This window comes from Haematobia irritans, chromosome 4, assembly GCF_050003625.1.
Source record: "Haematobia irritans isolate KBUSLIRL chromosome 4, ASM5000362v1, whole genome shotgun sequence".
NCBI lineage: Eukaryota > Metazoa > Arthropoda > Insecta > Diptera > Muscidae > Haematobia > Haematobia irritans.
Genome location: NC_134400.1, coordinates 157,536,542 through 157,563,588, shown reverse-complemented (window position 1 = coordinate 157,563,588; position 27,047 = coordinate 157,536,542). Strand labels below are relative to the sequence as shown.

General features: G+C 32.5%; 1 protein-coding gene across 4 annotated transcripts in view; it reads left to right on the top strand.

Annotated features, from left to right (window-relative positions):
* The window catches only part of LOC142237265 (capon-like protein), a 795,171-nt gene that overhangs the window by 751,295 nt on the left and 16,829 nt on the right, over positions 1-27,047 (top strand). For 2 of the 4 annotated variants that reach the window (XM_075308680.1, XM_075308677.1), the window contains 3 exons: positions 4,241-4,411; positions 4,476-4,598; positions 8,347-13,584. In XM_075308680.1, the coding sequence (XP_075164795.1) occupies positions 4,241-4,411; positions 4,476-4,598; positions 8,347-9,525 (1,473 nt within the window). In that variant the 3' untranslated portion in view covers positions 9,526-13,584. Of the gene's footprint in view, positions 1-4,240; positions 4,412-4,475; positions 4,599-8,346; positions 13,585-27,047 lie in introns of those variants that run through there. The other 2 variants (XM_075308678.1, XM_075308681.1) reach the window with 1 other exon arrangement.

The window sequence follows — 27,047 nt, the reverse complement described above, 5'->3', positions numbered from 1 at the left end:
TTTATTTCTATAGAAAATTTTGTCAAAATTTTATTTCTATAGAAAATTTTGTCAAAATTTTATTTCTGTAGAAAATTTTGTCAAAATTTTATTTTTATAGAAAATTTTGTCAACATTTTATTTTTATAGAAAATTTTGTCAAAATTTCATTTCCATAGAAAATTTTCTAAAAATTTCATTTCTATATATATAAATATATCTTTTGAGACCATTTTTTATAGAAATAAAATTTTGAGAAAATTTTCTATAAGAATGAAATTTTGAGAAAATTTTCTATAAAAATAAAATTTTGACAAAATTTTCTATAGAAATAAAATTTTGACAAAATTTTCTATAGAAATAAAATTTGAACAAAATTTCTTTAAAAAGTAAATTTTGACTAAATTTTCTATAGAAATAAAATGTTGACAAAATTTTCTATAAAAATAAAATTTTGACAAAATTTTCTATAGAAATAAAATTTTTACAAAATTTTCTATAGAAATAAAATTTTTACAAAATTTTCTATAGAAATAAAATTTTGAGAAAATTTTCTATAGAAATAAAATTTTGGGAAATTTTTCTATAGAAATAACATTTTGACAAAATTTTGAGAACTTTTTAATAGAACTATATCTTTTGAGACAATTTTTTATAGAAATGAAATTTTGACAAAATTTTCTATAAAAATGAAATTTTGACAACATTTTCTATGAAAATAAAATGTTAACAAAATTTTCTATAAAAATAAAATTTTGACAAAATTTTCTATAGAAATAAAATTTTGACAAAATTTTCTATAGAAATAAAATTTTGACAAAATTTTCTATAGAAATAAAATTTGAACAAAATTTCTATAAAAATAAAATTTTGACTAAATTTTCTATAGAAATAAAATGTTGACTAAATTTTCTATAGAAATAAAATGTTGACAAAATTTTCTATAGAAATAAAATTTTGACAAAATTTTCTATAGAAATAAAATTTTGACAAAATGTTCTATAGAAATAAAACTTTGAGAAATTTTTCTATAGAAATAACATTTTGACAAAATTTTGAGAACTTTTTAATAGAACTATATCTTTTGAGACCATTTTTTATAGAAATGAAATTTTGACAAAATTTTTTATAAAAATTGAATTTTGACAAAATTTTCTATGAAAATAAAATGTTAACAAAATTTTCTATAAAAATAAAATTTTGACAAAATTTTCTATAGAAATAAAATTTTGACAAAATTTTCTATAGAAATAAAATTTTGACAAAATTTTCTATAGAAATAAAATTTTGACAAAATTTTCTATAGAAATAAAATTTGTACAAAATTTTCTATAGAAATAAAATTTTGACAAAATTTTCTATAGAAATAAAATTTGAACAAAATTTCTATAAAAATAAAAATTTGACTAAATTTTCTATAGAAATAAAATGTTGACTAAATTTTCTATAGAAATAAAATGTTGACAAAATTTTCTATAGAAATAAAATGTTGACTAAATTTTCTATAGAAATAAAATTTTGACAAAATGTTCTATAGAAATAAAACTTTGAGAAATTTTTCTATAGAAATAACATTTTGACAAAATTTTGAGAACTTTTTAATAGAACTATATCTTTTGAGACCATTTTTTATAGAAATGAAATTTTGACAAAATTTTCTATAAAAATGAAATTTTGACAAAATTTTCTATGAAAATAAAATGTTAACAAAATTTTCTATAAAAATAAAATTTTGACAAAATTTTCTATAGAAATAAAATTTTGACAAAATTTTCTATAGAAATAAAATTTTGACAAAATTTTCTATAGAAATAAAATTTGTACAAAATTTTCTATAGAAATAAAAATTTGACAAAATTTTCTATAGAAATAAAAATTTGACAAAATTTTCTATAAAAATAAAATTTTGACTAAATTTTCTATAGAAATAAAATGTTGACTAAATTTTCTATAGAAATAAAATGTTGACAAAATTTTCTATAGAAATAAAATTTTGACAAAATTTTCTATAGAAATAAAATTTTGACAAAATGTTCTATAGAAATAAAACTTTGAGAAATTTTTCTATAGAAATAACATTTTGACAAAATTTTGTGAACTTTTTTTATAGAAATATATTTTTTTGGGGTCATTTTTTATAGAAATTAAATTTTGAGAAAATTTTCTGTACACCCAGAAAAAAGGGGCTCTAATGCCAACTGAACTTTATTTTAGCTCATGAAGATTAGTTGATTTTAGTTAAATTTTGCACAATATGAGTAAATGTTCCTTATTTGAATAATGTTTTGCAAACTTTAATGACGTGAACTAAAAATAAGAAAAAAAGTTGTATACAAATATAGTGCACAATTTTACCCAAAAATAAAATAGTTCATAATTTCCTAAAATGGCAGAAGTTTGCTTAAATTAAGTTCATAAGTCTCTCAAATGAGTAAATTTTACTAAAATTGTAACTGTCTCGAACTTTGTACAGCGCTATAGACATTTTAACAATTTTTAAATCCAATTTTTTCTTCCAACATATGAAATTTTCTTAAACAACAGAAAAAAATTAATTATTTTTAAAAAATTTTCTTCAATTTGACAAAAAGTATTAACTTATTTGTAACATGTTGCAATTAGAAAACTATTTTAGTTAAAAATTTCTAAAATAAACCTACATTTTCTTCCACGGTGGGGTCACTTTTTTTTGGATGTAGAAATAAAATTTTGAGAAATTTTTGTTTTAGAAATAAAATTTTGAGAAAACTTTTTATAAAAATAAACTCTTGAGAGTTCTTTTTTTATAGAAATAAAATTGTCTATAGAAATAAAAATAAAATTTAGAGCAAATTTTTATAGAAATAAGATTTTGAAATTTTGGCAATAGCCTATAAAAATAAAATATTGACAATTTTTCAATAAATTCAATATATTTAAAAATTTTAATGTTTGTGTTAGGACATAAAAGTCCGTAGTGAGTAAGTTATCTCTTTTTGTAGAAATACTAACTTTCCCTTGTTGGTGCAATGCAAAATCGTTAAAAAATCTTTAAAATTCGACCATTTACAATTCAGCGGATACATCAAACAAAATTTTCGCTAATATATAATATTAAAAATACTGAAAAGAAAAATTCATAATAACCACAAATTTAATAAAATAAAAAAAACTTCAAAATAAAGGTTTTCATTTTTTTTTGCTCGAGTGGCAACCATGACACTAACCGCCGAAGGCCGATCACTCTTCACTCCGACAATGCGAGCTCTCACACATCGACTCAAAAACCTTGCATTTTTCAGCACTCTAAACATCGATTTAATGGGTCATCCGCTATATAGTGCTGATTTGGCACCGAATGATTTATTTTTTTTCCGCAAGCTAAAATCAGAATGACAGGTCAACGTTTTTCGACACATGAAGGTGCGTTCAGAATGGAGATACTTCAATTAGAAGAGATCGCTAGTTCATGAACGAACTAGTTCAATTGAACGGATCGCTGAAATGATCGGGCTGAATTAGTTCGCATCAATCTTTCTCGTTCATCATGTCACTTGACCTAACTAAGTACATTGTATCAGTTTATTCGCACAGTTATTTTTGCTTTCCTTGCCAATGAACTACTGAACTAACTGACCCAACTAGTTCACTGATCGGAAAAGAGCAAAATTGAACGATAATTTCATTGAACTGCAATGCCCAACACTATAAATTAGAGTGGCAAAGTAATTCGACAAGTGCATTCAAAATTGTTTAGATCGTAATCGGGGAATATTTTGAAAAACAATAGAGCAATGGTTAATATTTGTTTTTGTTCTCTAATACCAAAATATAAAAATCAGCCCTCGTATTACGTTTGAAATCCATCACATACAACTTTCTTTTTAAACAAACCCAGATGCAAAGGCTGAGTATTCGATCTTATGACATAGTCAAAAAGTGTGAAAAGTACATTTTTTTCTTTTGTTTGTAGTTGATTTCACAATTAGAAACAAAAGTAAAAAATGGAATATGGAAAAAATGAGCTATCTCGTGTGATAATTGAACTAAACTGTATTCCAAATTTTAAGATTAATTAAACTAACGAAAATTTTCTGACAAATTTGAATTTTGAACTGCCATTGACGAAATGCATCCTTTCGCGAAAAGAAATAATGAACTAAAAATAAAGAAACATTTTTAGGCGCTAGATCATTACCATTTTAAGATCATTACTTTTTGTATTAAGTATTAATGCAATTTGTGTATATTAGTATTAATTAATTTATCTGTTTTTTTCCAGACCGATGAAGACAAATCGCCTACAACACCCTCATCATCGCCTAGTCGAGAAATTAACAAACTCAAAGATCAATTAGAACAACAGGCAATGCAAACGCGTCAAGCTCTAGCTCAGCTGATGCTTGTAAGGGAGCAACTGATATCGGAGACAAATGCTAGGATTGAGGCTCAGGTAAGTGACTAGGTAAAAACTGTTTAACACTTTTACATATAATTTTTTTATTTTATTTCATTAGGCTCGAACCCAACAGCTATTGCAACAGAATCGTGAGCTACTCGAACATTTAGCTTCTCTGGGTGCTTACACTGAACAACAGGCGCCAAGTTTAACAACAGCCAACATTGGAATGGCACCACAGGTGTGTTTGCAAGATATAAATTCTGTTTGCATGATATTTTAAGCGATATGATTTGTAAAAGCTTTTATTTTTTTTTTTTTTGAAAAATTTATAATAATTTTTTCTCATATACATGGGAAGATAATTGCTGAAGCAACAAGGGGAACGTTATCATTCCTTGTAGCCTTTAATATCATGCGTTTATATGTTGATGAACTTTTGAGTACTAAACAGAGAATTCATGCATGTCCTCATCCAATCGAAATGTTTAAGCATGTTGCTTTTATTTGATTTTAAATTAATTTATATATTCTTTCTTTTTAATTGAAAAGTCATCTGACACATAACTAGAGCAACTGGAATTAAATCCGTGTTATTAGCTCTAACGTTTAAACGAATCGCGTATAACTACTACAGCTAGTTACGAGTACTGGATAATTAGTTTATGAAGTATGGAGCTTTTTGACGGGAGACAAATTTAGTTGAGGGAAAAACTTGTCATCACGTCTCCAAATACTGCCATTCGCAGAACGTTTGCTTAAATTGCCCGTAGACTTGTGGTAGCTTTCTCCTCTGAGGTATGCGAAAACCTAACCAATGTTTCGGGCCCAGCAATTTTTTTTACAATATGGGCAATACGGAAGGAAGACAAAGAGCTGCTCGGTTTGCAGTTGATTGGCTTGGACGTCACCGGAAGTTGATGAGTACTTCAGTTAATTGATCGCAACTGTTGAATGCGTTGACACACTTCAACAAAATAATTCAAAAATCAGAAACAAAACATGGACCGATACACACCATCTTCGACACACTTATGCGTGTACCTAAAATATTGAATTTCAATGAAATCGGATAAAAATTGCGGTGTCTAGAAGCCCAAGAAGTCAAATTGGGAGATCGGGCTATATGAAGCTATACCAAACCACGGACCGACACACAATACGTTATATTCGGCACACTTATTTATGAACCCAAAATAGTTTTTTTATACCCTCCACCATAGGATGGGGATATATTAACTTTGTCGTTCCGTTTGTAACACATCGAAATATTGCTCTAAGACCCCATAAAGTATACATATTCTGGGTCGTGGTGAAATTCTGAGTCGATCTGAGCATGTCCGTCCGTCCGTCTGTTGAAATCACGCTAACTTCCGAACGAAACAAGCTATCGACTTAAAACTTGGCACAAGTAGTTGTTATTGATGTAGGTCGGATGGTATTGCAAAAGGGCCATATCGGTCCACTTTTACGTATAGCCCCCATATAAACGAACCCCCAAATTTGGCTTGCGATTGCTCTAATAGAAGCAAATTTCATCCGATCCGGCTGAAATTTTGTACATGGTGTTAGTATATAGTCTCTAAAAACCATGCAAAAATTGGTCCATATCGGTCCACTTTTACGTATAGCCCCCATATAAACGGACCCCCAAATTTGGCTTGCGATTTCTCTAAGAGAAGCAAATTTCATCCGATCCGGCTGAAATTTGGTACATGGTGTTAGTATATGGTCTCAAACTACCATGCAAAAATTGGTCCACATCGGTCCATAATTATATATAGCCCCCATATAAACCGATCCCCAGATTTGGCTTGCGGAGCCTCTAAGAGAAGCAAATTTCATCCGATGCGGCTGAAATTTGTTACATGGTGTTGGTATATGTTCTCTAGTGACCGTGCAAAAATTGGTCCACATTGGCTTTAATTATATATAGCTCCCATATAAACCGATCCCCAGATTTGGATTGCGGAGCCTCTAAGAAACGAAAATTTCATCCGATCCGGCTGAAATTCGGTACATGGTGTTAGTATATGGTCTCAAACAATCATGCAAAAATTGGTCCACATCGGTCCATAATTTTATATAGCCCCCATATAAACCGATCCCCCGATTTGGCTTGCGATTGCTCTAAGAGAACTAAATTTCATCCGATCCGGCTGAAATTTGGTACATGGTGTTAGTATATGGTCTCTAACAACCATGCAAAAATTGGTCCACATCGGTCCATAATTATATATAGCCCCCATATAAACCGATCCCCTGATTTGGCTTGCGGAGCCAAATCCGATCCGGCTGAAATTTGGTACATGGTGTTGGTATATGTTCTCTAATGACCAAGCAAAAATTGGTCCATATCGGTCCATAATTATATATAGCCCCCATATAAATCGATTCCCAGATTTGTCCTCCGGAGCCTCTTGGAGGAGCAAAATTCATCCGATCCGGTTGAAATTTGCAACGTGGTGTTAGTATAAGGCCGCTAATATACATGCCAAAATTGGTTCGTATCGGTCTATAGTTATATATAACCGATCCCCAATCACAAAAAAATTGGTCCATATCGGTTCATATTCATGGTTGCCACTCGAGTCAAAAATAATCTACCAAAATTTTATTTTTATAGAAAACATTGTCAAAATGTTATTTCTATAGAAAATTTTGTCAAAATTTTATTTCTATAAAAATTTTGTCAAAATTTTATTTCTATAGAAAATGTTGTCAAAATTTTATTTCTAAAGAAAATTTTGTCAAAATTTTATTTCTATAGAAAATTTTGTCAGAATTTTACTTTTATAGAAAATTTTTTCAAAATTTTACTTTTATAGAAAATGTTGTCAAAATTTTATTTTGTCAAAATTGTATTTCTATAGAAACTTTAAACTTAATTATATACGTATTTAATCGGCCTTTTTTTGTTTAATATATACCACGTATGGACTATATGGTATATATTACGGTGTTAGGAGGCTTTAAGATACCTTGCCATTGGCAAGTTTTACCGCAACCCAAGTAATTCGATTGTGGATGACAGTCTTCAGTAGAAGTTTCTACGCAATCCATGGTGTAGGGTACATAAGCTTCGGCCTGGCCGAACTTACGGCCGTATATACTTGTTTTTTTTTTTTTTGAATTTCAGGCAAATCGGATGAAAAAGTTTGTTTGTTTGTTTAACATTTATTGGTCTTGTACAACAAGTACAGTACAAGATTTATATAATACAAAATAGAAAGTTTGTATGGGGCTATATCCAAAAGCTGGAACGGTGTAGTCCATCTTCGATCTTGACCTGGCTGCAGACAAAATAACGCTAAATTTCTGCCCGATAGCTTCATTATTGAAGACTGTAGCGTGATTGCAACAGACAGACCGACAGATAGACGGTCCGACGGACATGGTTATATTGTCTCAGAATTTCTACCTGATGAAGAATAATATACTTTATAGTGTCGGAAGTCGATATTTTGATTTGTTACAAACGGGATGACAAACTTATTATATCCCCATCACAATTCTATGGTGCTGAATATAAAAAGTAAATACGGCCGCAAGTTCGGCCAGGCCGAATCTTATGTGCCATGGATTGCGTACTTATAGTAAAAGTGAATTCATTTGCCAACAATTTCGCTTAAGAGGAAAGTAAATTTTCCTGGTGTATGAAATTTGTACTATTTTGTTATTACATTCTAGCAGATTTCTTTACTCTCTGTATAACTTTATAAAATAATTCTCGCAACTAATATTATCTAACAAGTGTTGCCATTTTATTTCGAGCGTGTTTATAATTATATTTACTGTTGTGCTCATGTGAATGTTGTTTCATTTTGTGTTAAATATTTGCCTATTTATTGTGTTCTTTAGTTAAATGTGCTGTTTTGAGTTAAAAGCCAATTGTTCCAGTTTGCCTCTTGAGAAAATGCTTTGAAAAACTCAATCGCTTTTCTAAATAAATGTTATTTTCTTTTTTTACTCAAATGTCCTATGTATAGAACCATTTGCAAATGTTGCTACAAGCTACTACGGGAACTGCCAACACTAACTTGGCCACTATTAATCAGCAAATTAATAATTTGGGCAGCATCAATCAACAGCTGACAACACTGAGTCATCAACTGAGTGGACTAAATCAGCAAACCCAAAATCTGCAAAATTTCCAACAACAGCACCAGCAACAATCACCAACCTCATCTCCCTTGGGTCAACAACAAAATCTGGGAAATGCCCTAGCTCCTCCCACACCAACACCATCATTCAGTCAATCACAATTGCATTTGAATGTATCCGGAGCAAGTGGTTCGAATGTAACCACAAATACCTTATCTTCCAGTCCTTTCCCCTCCATGAATCAATTGCAAAATATATCATCACACTTGCATCAACTAAGTTCTTCGCCGAATGTGCAACAACAGCAAGAGGCCTTGTCGAAAGATCTGTTTCAGGTTAATCAGGAACTATTAAATCGCCTTCACGCCTTAAATCTGGGAGCAAGTGCAAATAACAATGCCACAGCGGGAGCATTGGGTCTAACAAATGGTGGAGCAGGAGGTGCTACTCCATCGCCACACAACTCCTTCTTCTATGTAAATCCCATGTCTTGCAGTCCATCCAATAATAACAATAATGCCAGTAGTAATTATAATTTCCTAAGTACCCCGACACCCAGCTCCATGGGTAATTTAACACCCTCGCCCATGGGTACACTGAACCGTAACTCGTATTCCAATTCCCCTCTGACATTGAACGAGGAGATACAGTTGAGTCTGGATAAGAATCTGAATACTCTCGATGAGCATTTAATGAAACCCTTTGCTCATAACCTTACACAGTCGGTATCGAACGGTAATATAGCAGGGGGATCTGCTTCCGGATCCAGGGAGAATAGTAGATCCTCGTCAACAGTTGATTCACCGCTGGCTCAGCTGGTTCGCAGTAACTCAAATCTGAACAATAATAACGCAGATCCAATAAGCCCTTCCACTTCAAATTCACCGCGTTATAATACAGTCATGCTGAAAGTAACCGATGAGGCGGGTAATGTAACCAATCAGCGTAAACTATCGGCTACGCCCAGTTTCATACAACGTAGTACCAGTGAAAAGGTACCTAATCGTAGTCAAATGATGAGCCAAGTACAAAGAACAGCTTGGGCAAGACACACAACGAAATAACATTGGGAAATATTCGAGTAGGAATATTCATTTAAGAAGATGACTCCAATACATACGGAAGATGTTCAACTAACATTTGTGTGAAGTGAATAAAATGTCAATTGAGATTAAAGCATATAAGGACAATAATGGCAAACGTAATGTAATAGAAGTACTTTTTGAATTTTTCGAATAATTTGGTGGTATTTCTCTCTTTAGAAATAATACCAAAGAAAGGTTCTAGTTGACAAGAATATTGATATCATGCAAAGAATTGTATTAAAAAAAATTAAATTAACTTCAATTCAATGTAATTTAATCAAAGAAGCTCCATTTATATCGGCCAGCTAAATCCATTTGTTCTTCTGCTTTAATCTCCATATCACCCACTATTCACTTGAATCGTTTAGTATTTAAAAAAAAAGTTTTACATACACATATATTTTTTTTTTCTTCTTTATTGTAGAAAATTCTAATATACTTAATCAGTTTATGTGCTGGTGCTAGGAGTATTAAATACTCCAGTTCATAGCTCTATTTTATGTTAAAGTATTACTACAGTTGAGACAAATGCAATTACAAAAACGTTAGTTGTTTATTTGTTGATAAAATGGTTTCAATTAAGTTAATCTAGTTTTTATTTATACAAAATTGCTATATTTCTTATGGTTGGTTTGAATATATAAGTAATGTTTATTTTTTTGTTGTTGTTGTTTTTTATTCATTTACGAAACTGCTTATGTCAGATTGTGATTATTTTTGCAGAAGAATTAAAACAAAATTAAGGCAGCCTTATACATTTTGCCTAGAAAAACAACGTGCAAAACTCAATCTTCTTTGAGTTCGATTCGAACATTAAAAAACATTGAAAAAATTATATTTTAATGTGAGTCGACTTATACAGTTTCTTTGCAAAACCAATGGTTTATGCTCCACTCACAACTGATTCCTCAGTATTAGTTTATTAGTGTTGGGAGATGTATTGTTTAAATGAATTACATTTTATTGTCACTTTGGGTTTAATTCGCTTTTTCTTTTTTGTTTAAGTTACGCATAGTTCTTGGTTTGGAGAGAATGGTTGGGCAAAATAAGGATCGATCATTGGAAATTAAGTCTGTTCGATTGGCTGTCTAAGAAAGAGAATAAAGTAAGATTATTGATGCTGACATGTTCACTGATTTCGATGCAATCTCTCATTTGTTTTGTGATAAGTTTCTGGAAGCATACTGTGTATTTCTTGTTGGCTTAAAATCTGTCCTGGAGGCTAATCAAGGCATGCATTTGTATGTAACGCCAAGAAATAGTGGTCATAGACCCATCTTTTAGTATACCGATCGGCTTAGAATTAAATTCTGAGTCGATTTAGCGATGTCCGTCTGTCTGTCTGTTTGTCTGTCCGTCCGTCCGTCTGTCTGTATATGTAATTTTGTGCACAAAGTACAGCTCGCAATTTAAGTCCGATTGTCCTCAAATTTGGCATAGGGCCGTTTCTTGGGGCAGAGACAAACGCTATTGGTTTTGAAAAAATTCGGTTCAGATTTAGGTATAGCTGCCATATATATTTATCCCCAATGTGGTCATAGTTAGCGTGTTTATCAACCGATTTTCTTGAAATACCGTACATCCAAATATTTTATGAATCTCGAAAATCTTGCAAAATATCAGCCACATCGGTTCAGATTTAGATCTAGCTCCCATATATATCTTTCGTCCGATTTAGACTCATAAGACCACAGAGGCCAAAGTTTACTACCGATCTTCGTGAAATTTTGCACAGAGGGTAGAATTGACATTCTACCAATGTTTGGTAAATTTGATTGAAATCGGTTCAAATTTAGATATAGCTCCCATATATATCTTTCGTCCGATTTTAACTTAAATGGCCACAAAAGCCAGAGTTTTGCCGTGATTTGCTTCAAATTTTGCACAAGCGATACGTTTAATAGTATTGTTAAGTGTGTCAAATTTTGTTAAAATCGGTTCAGATTTAGATATAGCTCACATATATATCTTTCGCCCGATTTGGACTTTTATGGTCTCAAAAGCCAGAGTTTTGCCCTGACTTACTTCAAATTTTGCACAAGCGGTACCTTTAACGATACTATTGTATGTGCCAAATATGGTAAAAATCGATTCAGATTTAGATATAGCTTCCATATATATCTTTCGTCCGATTTGAAGTTATATGGCCTCAAAATCCAGGGTTTTGCCGTGATTTGCTTCAAATTTCGCACAAGGAGTACGTTTAGTAGTATCGGTAATTGTGCCAAATTTGGTTGAAATCGGTTCAGATTTAGATATGGCTCCCATATATATCTTCCGTCCGATTTACACTCATATGACCAGTGGGCCAAAGTTATACTCCCATTTACGTGAAATTTCGCATAGATAGCAGAATTTTTATTCTAACTATACATGTCAAATTTAGTCAAAATCGGTTCAGATTATATATAGCTCCCATATCTACGTACACCAGAGTTGGGGAAATAAGGTAGACTGTTACACATTTTAGACCCATTTTCAATGGAAGTTTCCTCCAATTAACTGGATAGCGTTAGCCGATTTAAATTTTAATTCTAGAGATTTTGTAGAAGTAAAAAAATTGTCTCCTTTATATAGCTTCCAGCAAATGTGAAGTAGTTGAGATGGTAATACAAATTTTGGTCTACATAGGGGTGAAGGGTATAATATAGTCGGTCCCGCCCGACTTTAGACTTTACTTACTTGTTTTTTGCTACAATTTTTTGGTGAGGATATTAAATAATTTTAAATTTTATCACTCAAGCCTTTACCATTCTCATTCGAACTCGCAACGATATATATGTGTTACTTATATAAATGAATTAAAAACAGAATATATTGTTTTTTTTTTTTAGTTTTAAATATTCTAAAATGTGATGAGAAGTCCTAAATAAATGCAATATCCTATTTGAGAAAAAAAAAAACGTATACACAAAGAGTCTGGACTGAGACAAAAAAAAAAAAAAATACACATCACATTCTTCATACATAATCAGTCAAATTATAGGCAGGAAATAATAATAACACAGAAAATCCAAGCAAATAAATCACTTATCCCAGCCGAAAGTACTCGATGAGAGGAGAAAAGTAATTTCTGGATTTTGCTAGATTGGGTGCCGTTCGTATTTTATGAGCCTCTAAAGTTTTGTCGCCAAATTCGATTTTTAACACCTTTTGTAATTTTCGTATGGCCATAGCTCGAAAAATGGTGTGAATTTTTTTTTCGGATATTCAGCAAAGTTGTAGCTCGTGACTCGGCTAACAAACATGCAGAATATATTAAGTACGAAAATGTTTATCTTCGTGCTCCAAATTGAAAAAAAAAAATACCACTTTTATCACCGATTTTTTCCGTTTTTCGACTACAGTTCTTGAATATTTTACGAAACAGTCTAGGGAAGAAATGTAGCCTATAATTATGAACAACTTTGTAGAACATGCCAAATTTATATGACCACTCCTCGATAAGGATTTTGCATACAAATGTGATTAAATTTCATTTTTAGCAATTCAAAATAACAACAACGAGTTTACAAATACGCATTTGTTTTGTTGTTTCGTATACAAAAAACTACAAATAAAAAATAAATTGCAAAAAGAGTATCAAGAAATTGTCGTATGATTGGTATGTACTACAAAGTTGTTCATAATTTTATAGGCTACATTTCTTCCCTCGACTGTTTGGTAAAATTTTCTATAGTTCAAGGGCTGTAGTTGAAAAACTGAAAAAATCGGTGGTAATTTATTCGACATTTTAGCGATTTAGAGCATGAACATGAAAATTTTCCGAACTAATATATTCAGCATTTTTGTTGGCCAAGTCAAGAGCTACAACTTTGCTAAATACATCAAAAACGAATTCACAACATTTTTCGTCGTATGGCCATAAGTAAAGTGCTCAAAATCGAATTTGTCGACAAAAATTTAGAGGCTCATAAAAGACGAACGGCAACCAATCTAGCAAAATCCAGAAATTACTTTTTTCCTCTCATCGAGTACTTTCGGCTGGGAAAAGTGATTTTTTGTTGAATTTTGCATCATAGTGTAATAAAATAAAAATATTTAAAAAAACATCAAATACAACAATGACATATGTTTATCAATATTATCATATACAAACCAAATAAATAGGAAATTATATTCTGCAAATAATCAAGTAACAATAATATCAGGTTACTACAAATTATTATAAATCCTAAGAGTAAGCTATATAATATTTGTAAATATATTTTTATGTCGAACCAAAAAACATGTTTTTTAAAATTGCTAAGCTAAATAGAATTTACTTACTTGGGAAATGAAAGGGGGAAAAAAACAAAGCAAAGATCATGAAAGTCCTCGTATTTTCTTATCATATCCAATCAAGTATTTTATGCTATTAACATTTTACATAAAAATTAGATTAATAAAGTTTTCAGAGAAAATGTTAATTTTTTTCTTCTCTTCATTATTGTAATCTCATAATGGAATGCTCAAACTTTCATCTTGGTTTTAAGATGAAACCATAATTTAATCGATGTAATTTAAAAATAAAAGCGTAATTAGTTATTGTCATGACTATCATTATTAAAAGCATTGTTATCATTACCACAACCCCAAATAATATCATTATTGTCCTAAATCTTAGAAATTTAATCTGTTAGTTTTAATTAGTTACATAAAATGTTTAAACAGTAACAAGAAAACAAAAATATATCTAAATAAAAGTAAATTATATTGACAAAAAAATGCAATGATTTGCAAATGTTATTATTTTATGGTCTTCATTCCATTATAATGGGTATATAGCATTTTCATCAATTGATCCAATTAATTTTTTAATTGAAATGTTTTCAATCACAGAAATAATAGTATCAATTAACAAGTATATACGGCCGTAAGTTGGGCCAGGCCAAATCTTATGTATCCTCGACCATGGATTGCGTAAAAACTTCTACTAAAGACTGTCATCCACAATCGAATTACTTGGCTTGCGGTAACACTTGTCGATGACAAGGTATCTTAATACTTCTTAACACCGTCTTCTAAATGGTAAGGTAGTCCATACGGAGTATATATTAAACAAAACAAGTATATACGGCCGTAAGTTCGGCCAGGCCGAAGCTTATGTACCCTCCATCATGGATTGCGTAGAAACTTCTTCTAAACACTGCCATCCACAATCGAATTACTTAAGTTGCGGTAACGCTTGCCGATGGCAAGGTATCTTAAAACCTCCTAACACCATCTTCTAAATTGTATGGAAGTCCATACGTGGTATAAATTAAATCAAAAAAGATCGATCCAATACGTATAGAATTCAGTTTGACAAAGTAGACATAAAATTTTGACAAAATTTTCTACAGAAATAAAATTTTAACAACATTTTCTATAGAAATAAAATTTTCACAAAATTTTCTATAGAAATAAAAATTTTGACAAAATATTCTATAAAAAGAAAATTTTGACAAAAATTTCTACAGAAATAAAATTTTAACAAAATTTTCTATAGCAATAAACTTTTGACAAAATTTTCTATAGAAATAAAATCTTGGTAGATTATTTGTGGCTCGAGTGGCAACCATGATTATGAACCGAATAAAATTTGAACAAAATTTTCTATAGAAATAAAATTTTGACAAAATTTTCTATAGAAATAAAATTTTGAAAATGATGAAAATTTTATTATGAACCGAATAAAATTTTAACAAAATTTTCTCTAGAAATAAAATTTTGACAAAATTTTCTATAGAAATAACTTTTTGAAAAAATTTTCTATAGAAATAAAATTTTGGTAGATTATTTTTGGCTCTAGTGGCAACCGTGATTATGAACCGATATGGACCAATTTTTGTGTGATTGGACCAATTTTGGTATGGTTGTTAGCGACCATATACTAACACCACGTTCCTAATTTGAACCGGATCGGATGAATTTTGCTCCTCCAAGAGGCTCGGGAGGTCAAATCTGAAGAACGTTTTATATGGGGGCTATATATAATTATGGACCGATATGACCAATTCTGGCACGGTTGTTAAAGATCATATACTAACACCATGTTCCAAATTACAACCGGCTTGGATGAAATTTGCTTCTCTTGGAGACTTCGCAAGCCAAATCTGGTGATCGGTTTATATGGGGGCTATATATAATTATGAAGCGATGTGGACCAATTTTTGCATGGTTGTTAGAGACCATATACCAACATCATGTACCAAATTTCAGCCGGATCGGATGAAATTTCCTTCTCTTTGAGGCTCCGCATGCCAAATCTGGGGATCGGTTTATATGGGGGTTATATATAATTAAGGACCGATGTGGACCAATTTTTGCATGATTGTTAGAGACCATATACCAACACCATGTACCAAATTTCAGCCGGATTGGATGAAATATGCTTCTCTTAGAGGCTCCACAAGCCAAATCTGGGGATCGGTTTATATGGGGGCTATATATAATTAAAAACCGATATGGACCAATTTTTGCATGGTTGTTAGAGACCATATACCAACATCGTGTACCAAATTTCAGCCGGATCGGATGAAATTTGCTTCTCTTTTAGGCTCCGCAAGCCAAATCTGGGGATCGGTTTATATGGGGGCTATATATAATTATGGACCGATGTGGACCAATTTTTGCATGGTTGTTAGATACCATGTACCAACACCATGTACCTAATTTCAGCCGGATCGGATGAAATTTGCTTCTCTTTTAGGCTCCGCAAGCCAAATCTGGGGATCGGTTTATATGGGGGCTATATATAATTATGGACCGAAGTGGACCAATTTTTCCATGGTTGTTAGAGACCATATACCAACATCGTGTACCAAATTTCAGCCGGATCGGATGAAATTTTCTTCTCTTTGAGGCTCCGCAAGCCAAATCTGGGGATCGGTTTATATGGGGGCTATATATAATTAAGGACCGATGTGGACCAATTTTGGCATGGTTGTTAGATACCATATACCAACACCATGTACCGAATTTCAACCGGATCGGATGAAATTGTCTTCTCTTTTAGGCTCCGCAAGCCAAATCTGGGGATCGGTTTATATGGGGGCTATATATAATTATGGACCGATGTGGACTAATTTTTGCATGGTTGTTAGAGACCATATACCAACACCATGTACCAAATTTCAGCCGGATCGGATGAAATATGCTTCTGTTAGAGGCTCCACAAGCCAAATCTGAGGGTCCCTTTATATGGGGGCTATACGTAATAGTGGACCGATATGGCCCATTTTCAATACCATCCGACCTACAGCGATAACAACTACTTGTGCCAAGTTTCAAGTCGATAGCTTGTTTCGTTCGGAAGTTAGCGTGATTTCAACAGACGGACGGACGGACATGCTTAGATCGACTCAGAATTTCACCACGACCCAGAATATATATACTTTATGGGGTCTTAGAGCAATATTTCGATGTTTTACAAACGGAATGACAAAGTTAATATACCCCCATCCTATGATGGAGGGTATAAAAAGACCGATTGTATACGTATATAATTAGTTTAATAAAATTAAAATTTTTACAAAATTTTCTATAGACTTAAATTTTGACAAAATTTTCTATAGAAATAAAATCTTGAAAAAAATTTCTATAGAAATAAAATTTTGAAAACATTTTCTATAGACTTAAATTTTGACAAAATTTTCTATAGAAATCAAATTTTGACAAAATTTTCTAAGGAAATAAAATTTTGACAAAATTATCTATAGAAATAAAATTTTGACAAAATTTTGTATAAAAATAAAATGTTGCAAAAAAAATCTATAGAAATAAAATTTTGACAAAATTATCTATAGAAATAAAATTTTGACAAAATTTTCTATAAAAATAAAATTTTGACAAAATTATCTATAGAAATAAAATTTTGACAAAAATTTCTATAGAAATAAAATTTTGACAAAATTTTGTATAAATAAAATGTTTACAAAAAAGTCTATAGAAATAAAATTTTGACAAAAATTTCTATAGTAATAAAATTTTAACAAAATTTTCTATAGAAATAAAATTTTGGTAGATTATTTTTGGCTCGAGTGGCAAACATGATTATTATCCGATATGGACGAATTTTTGTGTGATTGGGGATCGTCTATATATAACTATAGACCGATATGGACCAATTTTGACATGGTGGTTACTAGCACAATGTGCCAAATTTCACCCGAATCGGATAAATTTTTCCCCTCCAAGATGCTCCGGAGGTCAAATCTGGGGTTCGGTTTATATGGGGGCTATATATAATTATGGGCCGATATGGACTAATTTTTGCATGGCTGTTGGATACCATACACTTACTCCTTGTACCAACTTTCAACCGGATCGGACGAATTTTGCTCCTCCAAGAGGCTCCGAAGTTCAAATCTGGGGGGTCGGTTTATATGGGGGCTATATATAATTATGGACCGATAAGAAACAATTTTTGCATGGTTGTTAGAAACCATATACTTACTCCTTGTACCAAATTTCAACCGGATCGGATAAATTTTGCTCTTCAAAGAGGGTCCGGAGGTCATATCTGGATGGGTTTATATGGGGGCTATATATAATTATGGGCCGATATGGACCAATTTTTGCATGGTTGTTAGATACACCACGTACCAAATTTCAACCGGATCGGATGAAATGTGCTTCTCTAAGAGGCTCCGCAAGCCAAATCTTGGGGTCGGTTTATATGGAAGCTATACGTAGAAGTGGTCCTATATGGCCCATTTGCAATACCATCCGACCTACATCAATAACAACTACTTGTGCCAAGTTTCAAGTCGATAGCTTGTTTCGTTCGGAAGTTAGCGTGATTTCAACACACGGACGGACGGACATGCTTAGATCGACCCAGAATGTCTTAGAATGGGGTCTTAGAACAATATTTCGATGTGTTACAAACGGAATGACAAAGTTAATATACCCCCATCCTATGGTGAAGGGTATAAAAAACAATTAATTGATCCAATTAAAAAATTAATATTAATTTGTGTGATTGATTTTTGTTTCAATTTAACAAGTATATACGGCCGTAAGTTCGGCCAGGCCGAAGCTTATGTACCCTCCATCATGGATTGCGTAGAAACTTCTTCTAAACACTGCCATCCACAATCGAATTACTTAAGTTGCGGTAACGCTTGCCGATGGCAAGGTATCTTAAAACCTCCTAACACCATCTTCTAAATTGTATGGAAGTCCATACGTGGTATAAATTAAATCAAAAAAGATCGATCCAATACGTATAGAATTCAGTTTGACAAAGTAGACATAAAATTTTGACAAAATTTTCTACAGAAATAAAATTTTAACAACATTTTCTATAGAAATAAAATTTTCACAAAATTTTCTATAGAAATAAAAATTTTGACAAAATATTCTATAGAAAGAAAATTTTGACAAAAATTTCTACAGAAATAAAATTTTAACAAAATTTTCTATAGAAATAAACTTTTGACAAAATTTTCTATAGAAATAAAATCTTGGTAGATTATTTTTGGTTCGAGTGGCAACCATGATTATGAACCGAATAAAATTTGAACAAAATTTTCTATAGAAATAAAATTTTGAAAATGATGAAAATTATATTATGAACCGAATAAAATTTTAACAAAATTTTCTCTAGAAATAAAATTTTGACAAAATTTTCTATAGAAATAACATTTTGACAAAATTTTCTATAGAAATAAAATTTTGGTAGATTATTTTTGGCTCTAGTGGCAACCATGATTATGAACCGATATGGACCAATTTTTGTGTGATTGGACCAATTTTGGTATGGTTGTTAGCGACCATATACTACACGCAAAAAAATAATTCTTTCCTCCCAAACGAAATTTTAGACAAACAAAGTTCGTTTCTCATTTGCTTTTCGCTGTAAGGAAGTGTATTTGGAAGAAAAGTATGTACTTTTTGTGATAAACGTTTATTCTTTTCCAGTATGTAAAAACAATTTCATAAAGACTAACTCAAAAAAAATTGTTTTCGTGCTAATTGCATTTTCCCTCACACCTTTCTCACATCCACGAGGTTTTTTAGTTCTTAACACCTTTTCCTGTAATACCAACAATGTAGAAGAAATTATACGATTTTATAAATTTTTAAATTTTTTTTGACCTTTCGCCTGGACGGAAAATCGAACCGCGGACCATGCACTTTGTAAGCCAACACACTAACCACTGAGCTATGTACCTGTTATTGTCATCAATAGATAAATATCCATATAAGTTATATTTATATAGCATAGCTTGCGGCGCCCACGAACCGAATAAACAAAGTTTATTTAACAGAAACAAACATTTAGTTTAGCACCGTGAAGCAGTGGTTGCTACGTCTGACTTGCATGCCAAGGGTCGTGGGTTCGATCCCTGCTTCGACCAAAGTTTTTTTTTTGTTTTTTTTTACATATATTCCAGATATGTTCGGAAGATTCCGAAAAAATGTTGAACATTACATTGTCCTATATTAAATTTTGAACTGTAAAATGTGTCGTATTAAAGACCTAAAGTCAGAAAAGAACAGTGTTTCATATAAACGAAATGGACTGTGTTGTGGTTTCAAAAATAACTTTTTTTATTGAAAAAGTAAAAATTTTGTAACAAACGAATTTTTTTGGTGATAAAAGTTTAAAATTTTCGAAGCAATTCAAAAAACTCTAACAAAAGAAAAACGTTTTCGGTACACGTTTTCCAAACGTTTTTTTTTCTTTGCGTGTAACACCACGTTCCTAATTTGAACCGGATCGGATGAATTTTGCTCCTCCAAGAGGCTCCGGAGGTCAAATCTGGAGAACGTTTTATATGGGGGCTATATATAATTATGGACCGATATGGACCAATTCTGGCACGGTTGTTAAAGATCATATACTAACACCATGTTCCAAATTACAACCGGCTTGGATGAAATTTGCTTCTCTTGGAGACTTCGCAAGCCAAATCTGGGGATCGGTTTATATGGGGGCTATATATAATTATGAAGCGATGTGGACCAATTTTTGCATGGTTGTTAGAGACCATATACCAACATCATGTACCAAATTTCAGCCGGATCGGATGAAATTTGCTTCTCTTTGAGGCTCCGCAAGCCAAATCTGGGGATCGGTTTATATGGGGGTTATATATAATTAAGGACCGATGTGGACCAATTTTTGCATGATTGTTAGAGACCATATACCAACACCATGTACCAAATTTCAGCCGGATCGGATGAAATATGCTTCTCTTAGAGGCTCCACAAGCCAAATCTGGGGATCGGTTTATATGGGGGCTATATATAATTAAAAACCGATATGGACCAATTTTTGCATGGTTGTTAGAGACCATATACCAACATTGTGTACCAAATTTCAGCCGGATCGGATGAAATTTTCTTGTCTTTGAGGCTCCGCAAGCCAAATCCGGGGATCGGTTTATATGGGGGCTATATATAATTATGGACCGATGTGGACCAATTTTTGCATGGTTATTAGAGACAATATACCAACACCATGTACCGAATTTCAACCGGATCGGATGAAATTGGCTTCTCTTTTAGGCTCCGCAAGACAAATCTGGGGATCGGTTTATATGGGGGCTATATATAATTATGGACCGATGTGGACCAATTTTTGCATGGTTGTTAGAGACCATATACCAACACCATGTACCAAATTTCAGCCGGATCGGATGAAATATGCTTCTGTTAGAGGCTCCACAAGCCAAATCTGAGGGTCCCTTTATATGGGGGCTATACGTAAAAGTGGACCGATATGGCCCATTTTCAATCCCATCCGACCTACATCGATAACAACTTCTTGTGCCAAGTTTCAAGTCTATAGCTTGTTTCGTTCGGAAGTTAGCGTGATTTCAACAGACGGATGGACGGACATGCTTAGATCGACTCAGAATTTCACCACGACCCAGAATATATATACTTTATGAGGTCTTAGAGCAATATTTCGATGTGTTACAAACGGAATGACAAAGTTAATATACCCCCATCCTATGATGGAGGGTATAGAAATGTGTGTAAAATTCAACTAAGATTTTAATTGGAAACATTTTCGTGAAATTTGTTTCTGTGTGAAATACCACAACTAATTACGACCTTTCAATTACAGCAATTCGAATTCGCATATCTGTAAAGATCTAATGGTAGGTTGTGAAAGAATTCCGATTTTTACTTGGATTAAGATCTTCTTTACGAAGAAACTGTGATAATCCCAGGAGTTTGTTGCTGCCAACGTTGGATACAATATAGTGTTCGGAATTTTAGGTATACTGAAAAAGATACCGTCGGGAGGCCAAAGATTTCGTGTCCTTAAAATAAAAATGCGTTTTTTGCATAGCATAGAAGACGCATTTCTCTGATATAAGGTTTTTTCCCCGACCAAAATGCGATCAACTTTTTAATAAAGACCTTTTGTACTTCCTTATTAAAATACTTAAAAATACGTAACTTAAAATGAAAGAAAATTTTGTTTGACTAAGGGCAACATGTGAAAATGTGAAAAATTCTTCAAAATGAATGAAATCGTCTTTCAATTTGTTGATTTTTTGCATCTTAAAACAAAGCAAAAAAGCTTTGTTGGAGAGGTTTTCAACACCTTATTTTAATTACGAGTTTTATTTCAATCATAGCATAATTTCTACTTGAAGTCATGTCTGAATTTAGAAATTAAAGTTTTCGTTATCACGTTTTTAGAGGTCTTTGGTAGTACATGAAGAAAAACAAGTATATACGGCCGTAAGATTGGCCAGGCCGAATCTTATGTACCCTCCACCATGGATTGCGTAGAAACTTCTACTAAAGACTGTCATCCACAATCGAATTACTTGGGTTGAGGTAACACTTGCCGACGCCAAGGTATCTTAAAACTTCTTAACACCGTCTTCTAAATTGTAAGTTTGTCCATACGGGGTATATATTAAACAAAAAAGGCCGATTAAATACGTATATAATTCAGTTTCACAAAATTTTCTATAGAAATAAAATGTTGACAAATTTTTCTATGGACCAATTTTTGTGTGATTGGCGATCGACCATATATAACTAACGAGCGATATGGACCAATTTTTGCATGGCTGTTAGCGGCCATATACTAGCGCAATGTACCAAATTTACACCAAATGGGATGGTTCCTCTAAGAGGTTCCGGAGGTCAAATCTGGAGAGCGATTTATATGAGGGCTATATATAATTATGGATCGAGATGGACGAATCTTCGCATGATTGTTAGAGACCATATACTAACGCCACGTACCAAATTCGAACCGGATCGGATGATATTTGCTCCTCGAAGAGGTTCCGGAGATCAAATCTGGGGATCGATTTATATGAGGGCTATATATAATTATGGACCGATATGGACGAATTTTTGCATGAATGTTAGAGACCATATACTAACACCACGTACCAAATTTCAACCGCATCGCATGAATTTTGCTCTTCCAAGAGGCTCCGGAGATCAAATCCGGGGATCGGTTTATATGGGAGCTATACGTAAACGTGGTCCGATATGGCTCATTTGCAATACCATCCGACCACCGTGGTGCAATGGTTAGCATGCCCGCCTTGCATACACAAGGTCGTGGGTACGATTCCTGCTTCGACCGAACACCAAAGTTTTTCAACGGTGGATTATCCCACCTCAGTAATGCTGGTGACATTTCTGAGGGTTTCAAAGCTTCTCTAAGTGTTTTCAGTGCAATTTGGAACACCGTTCGGACTCGGCTATAAAAAGGAGGTCTCTTGTCATTGAGCTTAACATGGAATCGGGCAGCACTCAGTGATAAGAAAGAAGTTCACCAATGTGGTATCACAATGGACTGAATAGTCTAAGTGAGCCTGATACATCTGGCTGCCACCTAACCTAACCTACATCAATAACGTTCGGAAGTTAGCGTGATTTCCACACAACGGCGGACAGACGGATAAATGGACGGACATAGCTATATCGACTCAGAATTTCACCACGACCCAGAGAATATATATATATATATATATATATATATATATATATATATATATATATATATATATATATATATATATATATATATATATATATATATATATATATATATATATATATATATATATATATATATATATATATATATATATATATATATATATATATATATATATATATATATATATATATATATATATATATATATATATATACTTTATGGGGTCTTAGACCAAAATTTCGATGCGTTACAAACGGAATGACAAAGTTAATATACACCCATCGTATAGTGGAGGGTATAATAACTAAAAAAAAAAACTAATATATTAAAATTTGTTTCCTGGAATCAAGTATGCAAAACTCAAATTTAAATGGGGATCGTGTCCTAAATTTGCCTTACTTAAATTCTCCGCTTCTTTGGCTCGGAATCAATGCCAAAATCATTAGTGTAAAGACAAAATCTTTGGAACCGCACATGCTTTGTCAAGTTCGAAAATAGGTCATATGGATCCGATCTTTCGATTTGGCTTAGGAGGCGTATATTTTTTTTGGCATATTTTTATATAACACTGATATAGAATAATTACAGGAACTGACTTCTTGAACTTCTCGAAACTTTTCTATTTAGACTTGTGTTCTATTGTAATTTATCGGCCTAAAATTTGAAATACAGTGTTCGTTTAGACCACCTACTGAGATTTGTCAGTGTGCAATTCGTATCAAATTTGTAAAATTAGTGTTCTTGTGAACACAAAAATTCATATGGTGAACAAAAATATTTATATTGGTAAATTTTTGGAACCTTCCACACCAAATGCCACTTAGCGTAGGTCACACTCGGCAAATATTTGATTAAGATGAATGTTAAACATTTTGCATGACCTTTTTCGAAATATCTGGCCGTTTTTTTACAAATACTACTTCAGGGCTGTTTTCTTTTAGCACTGGATACCCTAAGCCGTGAAGGACTAAAAGAAAACAGAGTACTCGTTTATCCAGGACATCTCCAAAAATATGCAACACTGTCATCAGCTGTTCAAAAACAATCACAGAAAAGAAGTGAAATCTTGCATTTTTAATGTATGAAATGCTCCAATTAGTAATAAATATTTACTGCTGCGATTATTTACGACACTATGCCACTTTGAATTTCATGTTTTTCGATAAATTAGTCACAATAAAGTGCTATTGTGAATCGATGAAGCGTCACTTTATCAAAACACAATCTGACAAGATCGGCGCGACTTGCACTGATGAGATGTTCTGGATAGAACACTAGTGCAACGATGTTCTGGATAGCCCATACAAATGTTGTATCCAGTGCAAAAAGAAAACATCCCTATCGTTATGTGCCTATGATTTTTTTTATTTCTTCAAATGTTTAATGTTTGCACTCAAGACTGCGCTTCGGGAGTGGACCAACATTCCGCAAAAGTAGCCAATTCGAATAATTTTATTTGATTGTAAAATTTGATGTTATTTTCATTAGATAACAGCCACTTTGTACATTAAGGGATGCCGGTTGCCACTAGTGTCAAAAATAATCTACCAAAATTTGTAGAAAAATTTAACAAAAATCTGTCAAATTAAAAAAAAATCTTTATTTGGAAGTTTTTTAATCAAATTTGTGGTTAGTATAAAAAAAAAAAAACGTTTTTTCAGTATTTGTAATATTACAAATTATGATCTCTCCTATTGGAAATAATTTTTTGGAAGTATCCCTTGAATTGTAAATAGGTCCAATTATACAGTTTTTAATGATTTTACCGTGCAAACAAGGGAATGCTACTACTTCTACAAAAAGGGAGAACATACGGTATGGTCACTCTAGTCAAATATTTGACAGAAATATAAATTGAATTCGTCGCCACAGTAAAACCACCAAACATTTTTATCTCATATTGTATTTAGATATTTCGAAAATGTTGTGTGAAAAAAGTTTGACACACACTTTTGGTCAGGCCGTACCCTTACTCACAATGGACTTTGATAATTACAAACAATATATACAGCAGTAAATTCGGCCGGGCCGAATTTTAAATACCCACCACCATGAATCAAGTATAATAGTTTACTATGAAAACTCTTCGTCGTAGTGGGTTACGTTATAATATATAGAATTGTAGGGGGTTTGATGACAAATCTTCTCCCAAACGAGCCAGCTCCCGAAGACAAACTTTAAAGATTCTACCTATGAAGACCAGATAAGATTCTGGATTTATGAGAACCAAATTTGTTTGAGTTTTAGAGAAAATATAAACATATCGTGTATATGTTGAAATTACGCCTTGATTTAAAATCTTAAATCTGTAGATTTTTCCGCATTTATTTAAATACGATGAGTAAAATCTGGAACTTTTACTTTCAGTTTGAAGCAATTTTCATGATCAGTGCGCCTGCTATACCTTGAACGAAGTGTTTCTTTTTGAGAAACGTAATTTTAGACAAGCAAAGTTTTCTTTTGACACAAATTTTAGAGACAATCGTTGAATAAACGAAAACACTTTATAAGAAAAAGAATTTTCGTTTGTCTAAAATTTTATTACAGATTACTAATTTCCAGCAAATCGGATAAAAACTACGGATTCTAGAAGCCCAAGAAATAAAGCCGGGAGATCGGTGTATATGGGGGCTATACCAAAACATGGACCGATAGGCACCATTTGCTACTCACATATTTGAGATCTTAAAATATCTCCAGATTTTCAATTTCAAACAAATCGGCCAGAAAATATAGTCTCTAGACGCCCAAGAAGTAAAAATCGAGAGATCAGTCTATATGGGGGTTATACCAAAATATGGACCGATATACCTCAATTTCGGCACTCTTATTTGTGGTCTAAAAATACCACTAGATTTCGAATTTCAGGCAAATCATGTAATAAATACAGTTATTGTAGCTCAAGAATTTCAGGCAAAGCGGATGGTAAATATAGTTTCTAGAAGCCCAAGAAGCAAAATGGGAGATCGGTCTATATGGGGGCTATACCAAAAAATGGACCGATGGGCACCATTTTCGGCACACCTTTTTATGGTTCCAAAAGAACTCTAGATTTTCAATTTCAGGAAAATCGGATAGAAAATATTGTTTCTAGAAGCCCAAGAAGCAAAGTCGGGAAATCAGTCTCTATGGGGCTATATGAAAACATGGACCGATGAGCACCATTTTCGGCACACCTTTTTATGGTCCTCAAATACCTCTAGATTTCCAATTTCAGGCAAATCGGATGGTAAATATAGTTTCTAGAAGCCCTAAAAGCAAAATCGGTATATCGGTCTATATGGGGGCTATACCAAAACAGGTACCGATGAGCACCATTTTCGGCACACCTTTTTATGGTCCCCAAATACTTCTATACTTCCAATTTCAGGCAAATTTGATAAAAACTACGGGTTTTATAGACTCCAAGACTCCAAATCGTGAGGTTGGTTTACATGGGGGCTACATCAAAACATGGACCGATGCGGACAATTTTCGACACACCTCTTTATGGTCCCAAAATACCTTTAGATTTTCAATTTCATACAAATCGGATAGAAAATACTGTTTCTAGACGTGTAACAAGCAAAATCGGGAGATCGGTCTATATGGGGGCTATACC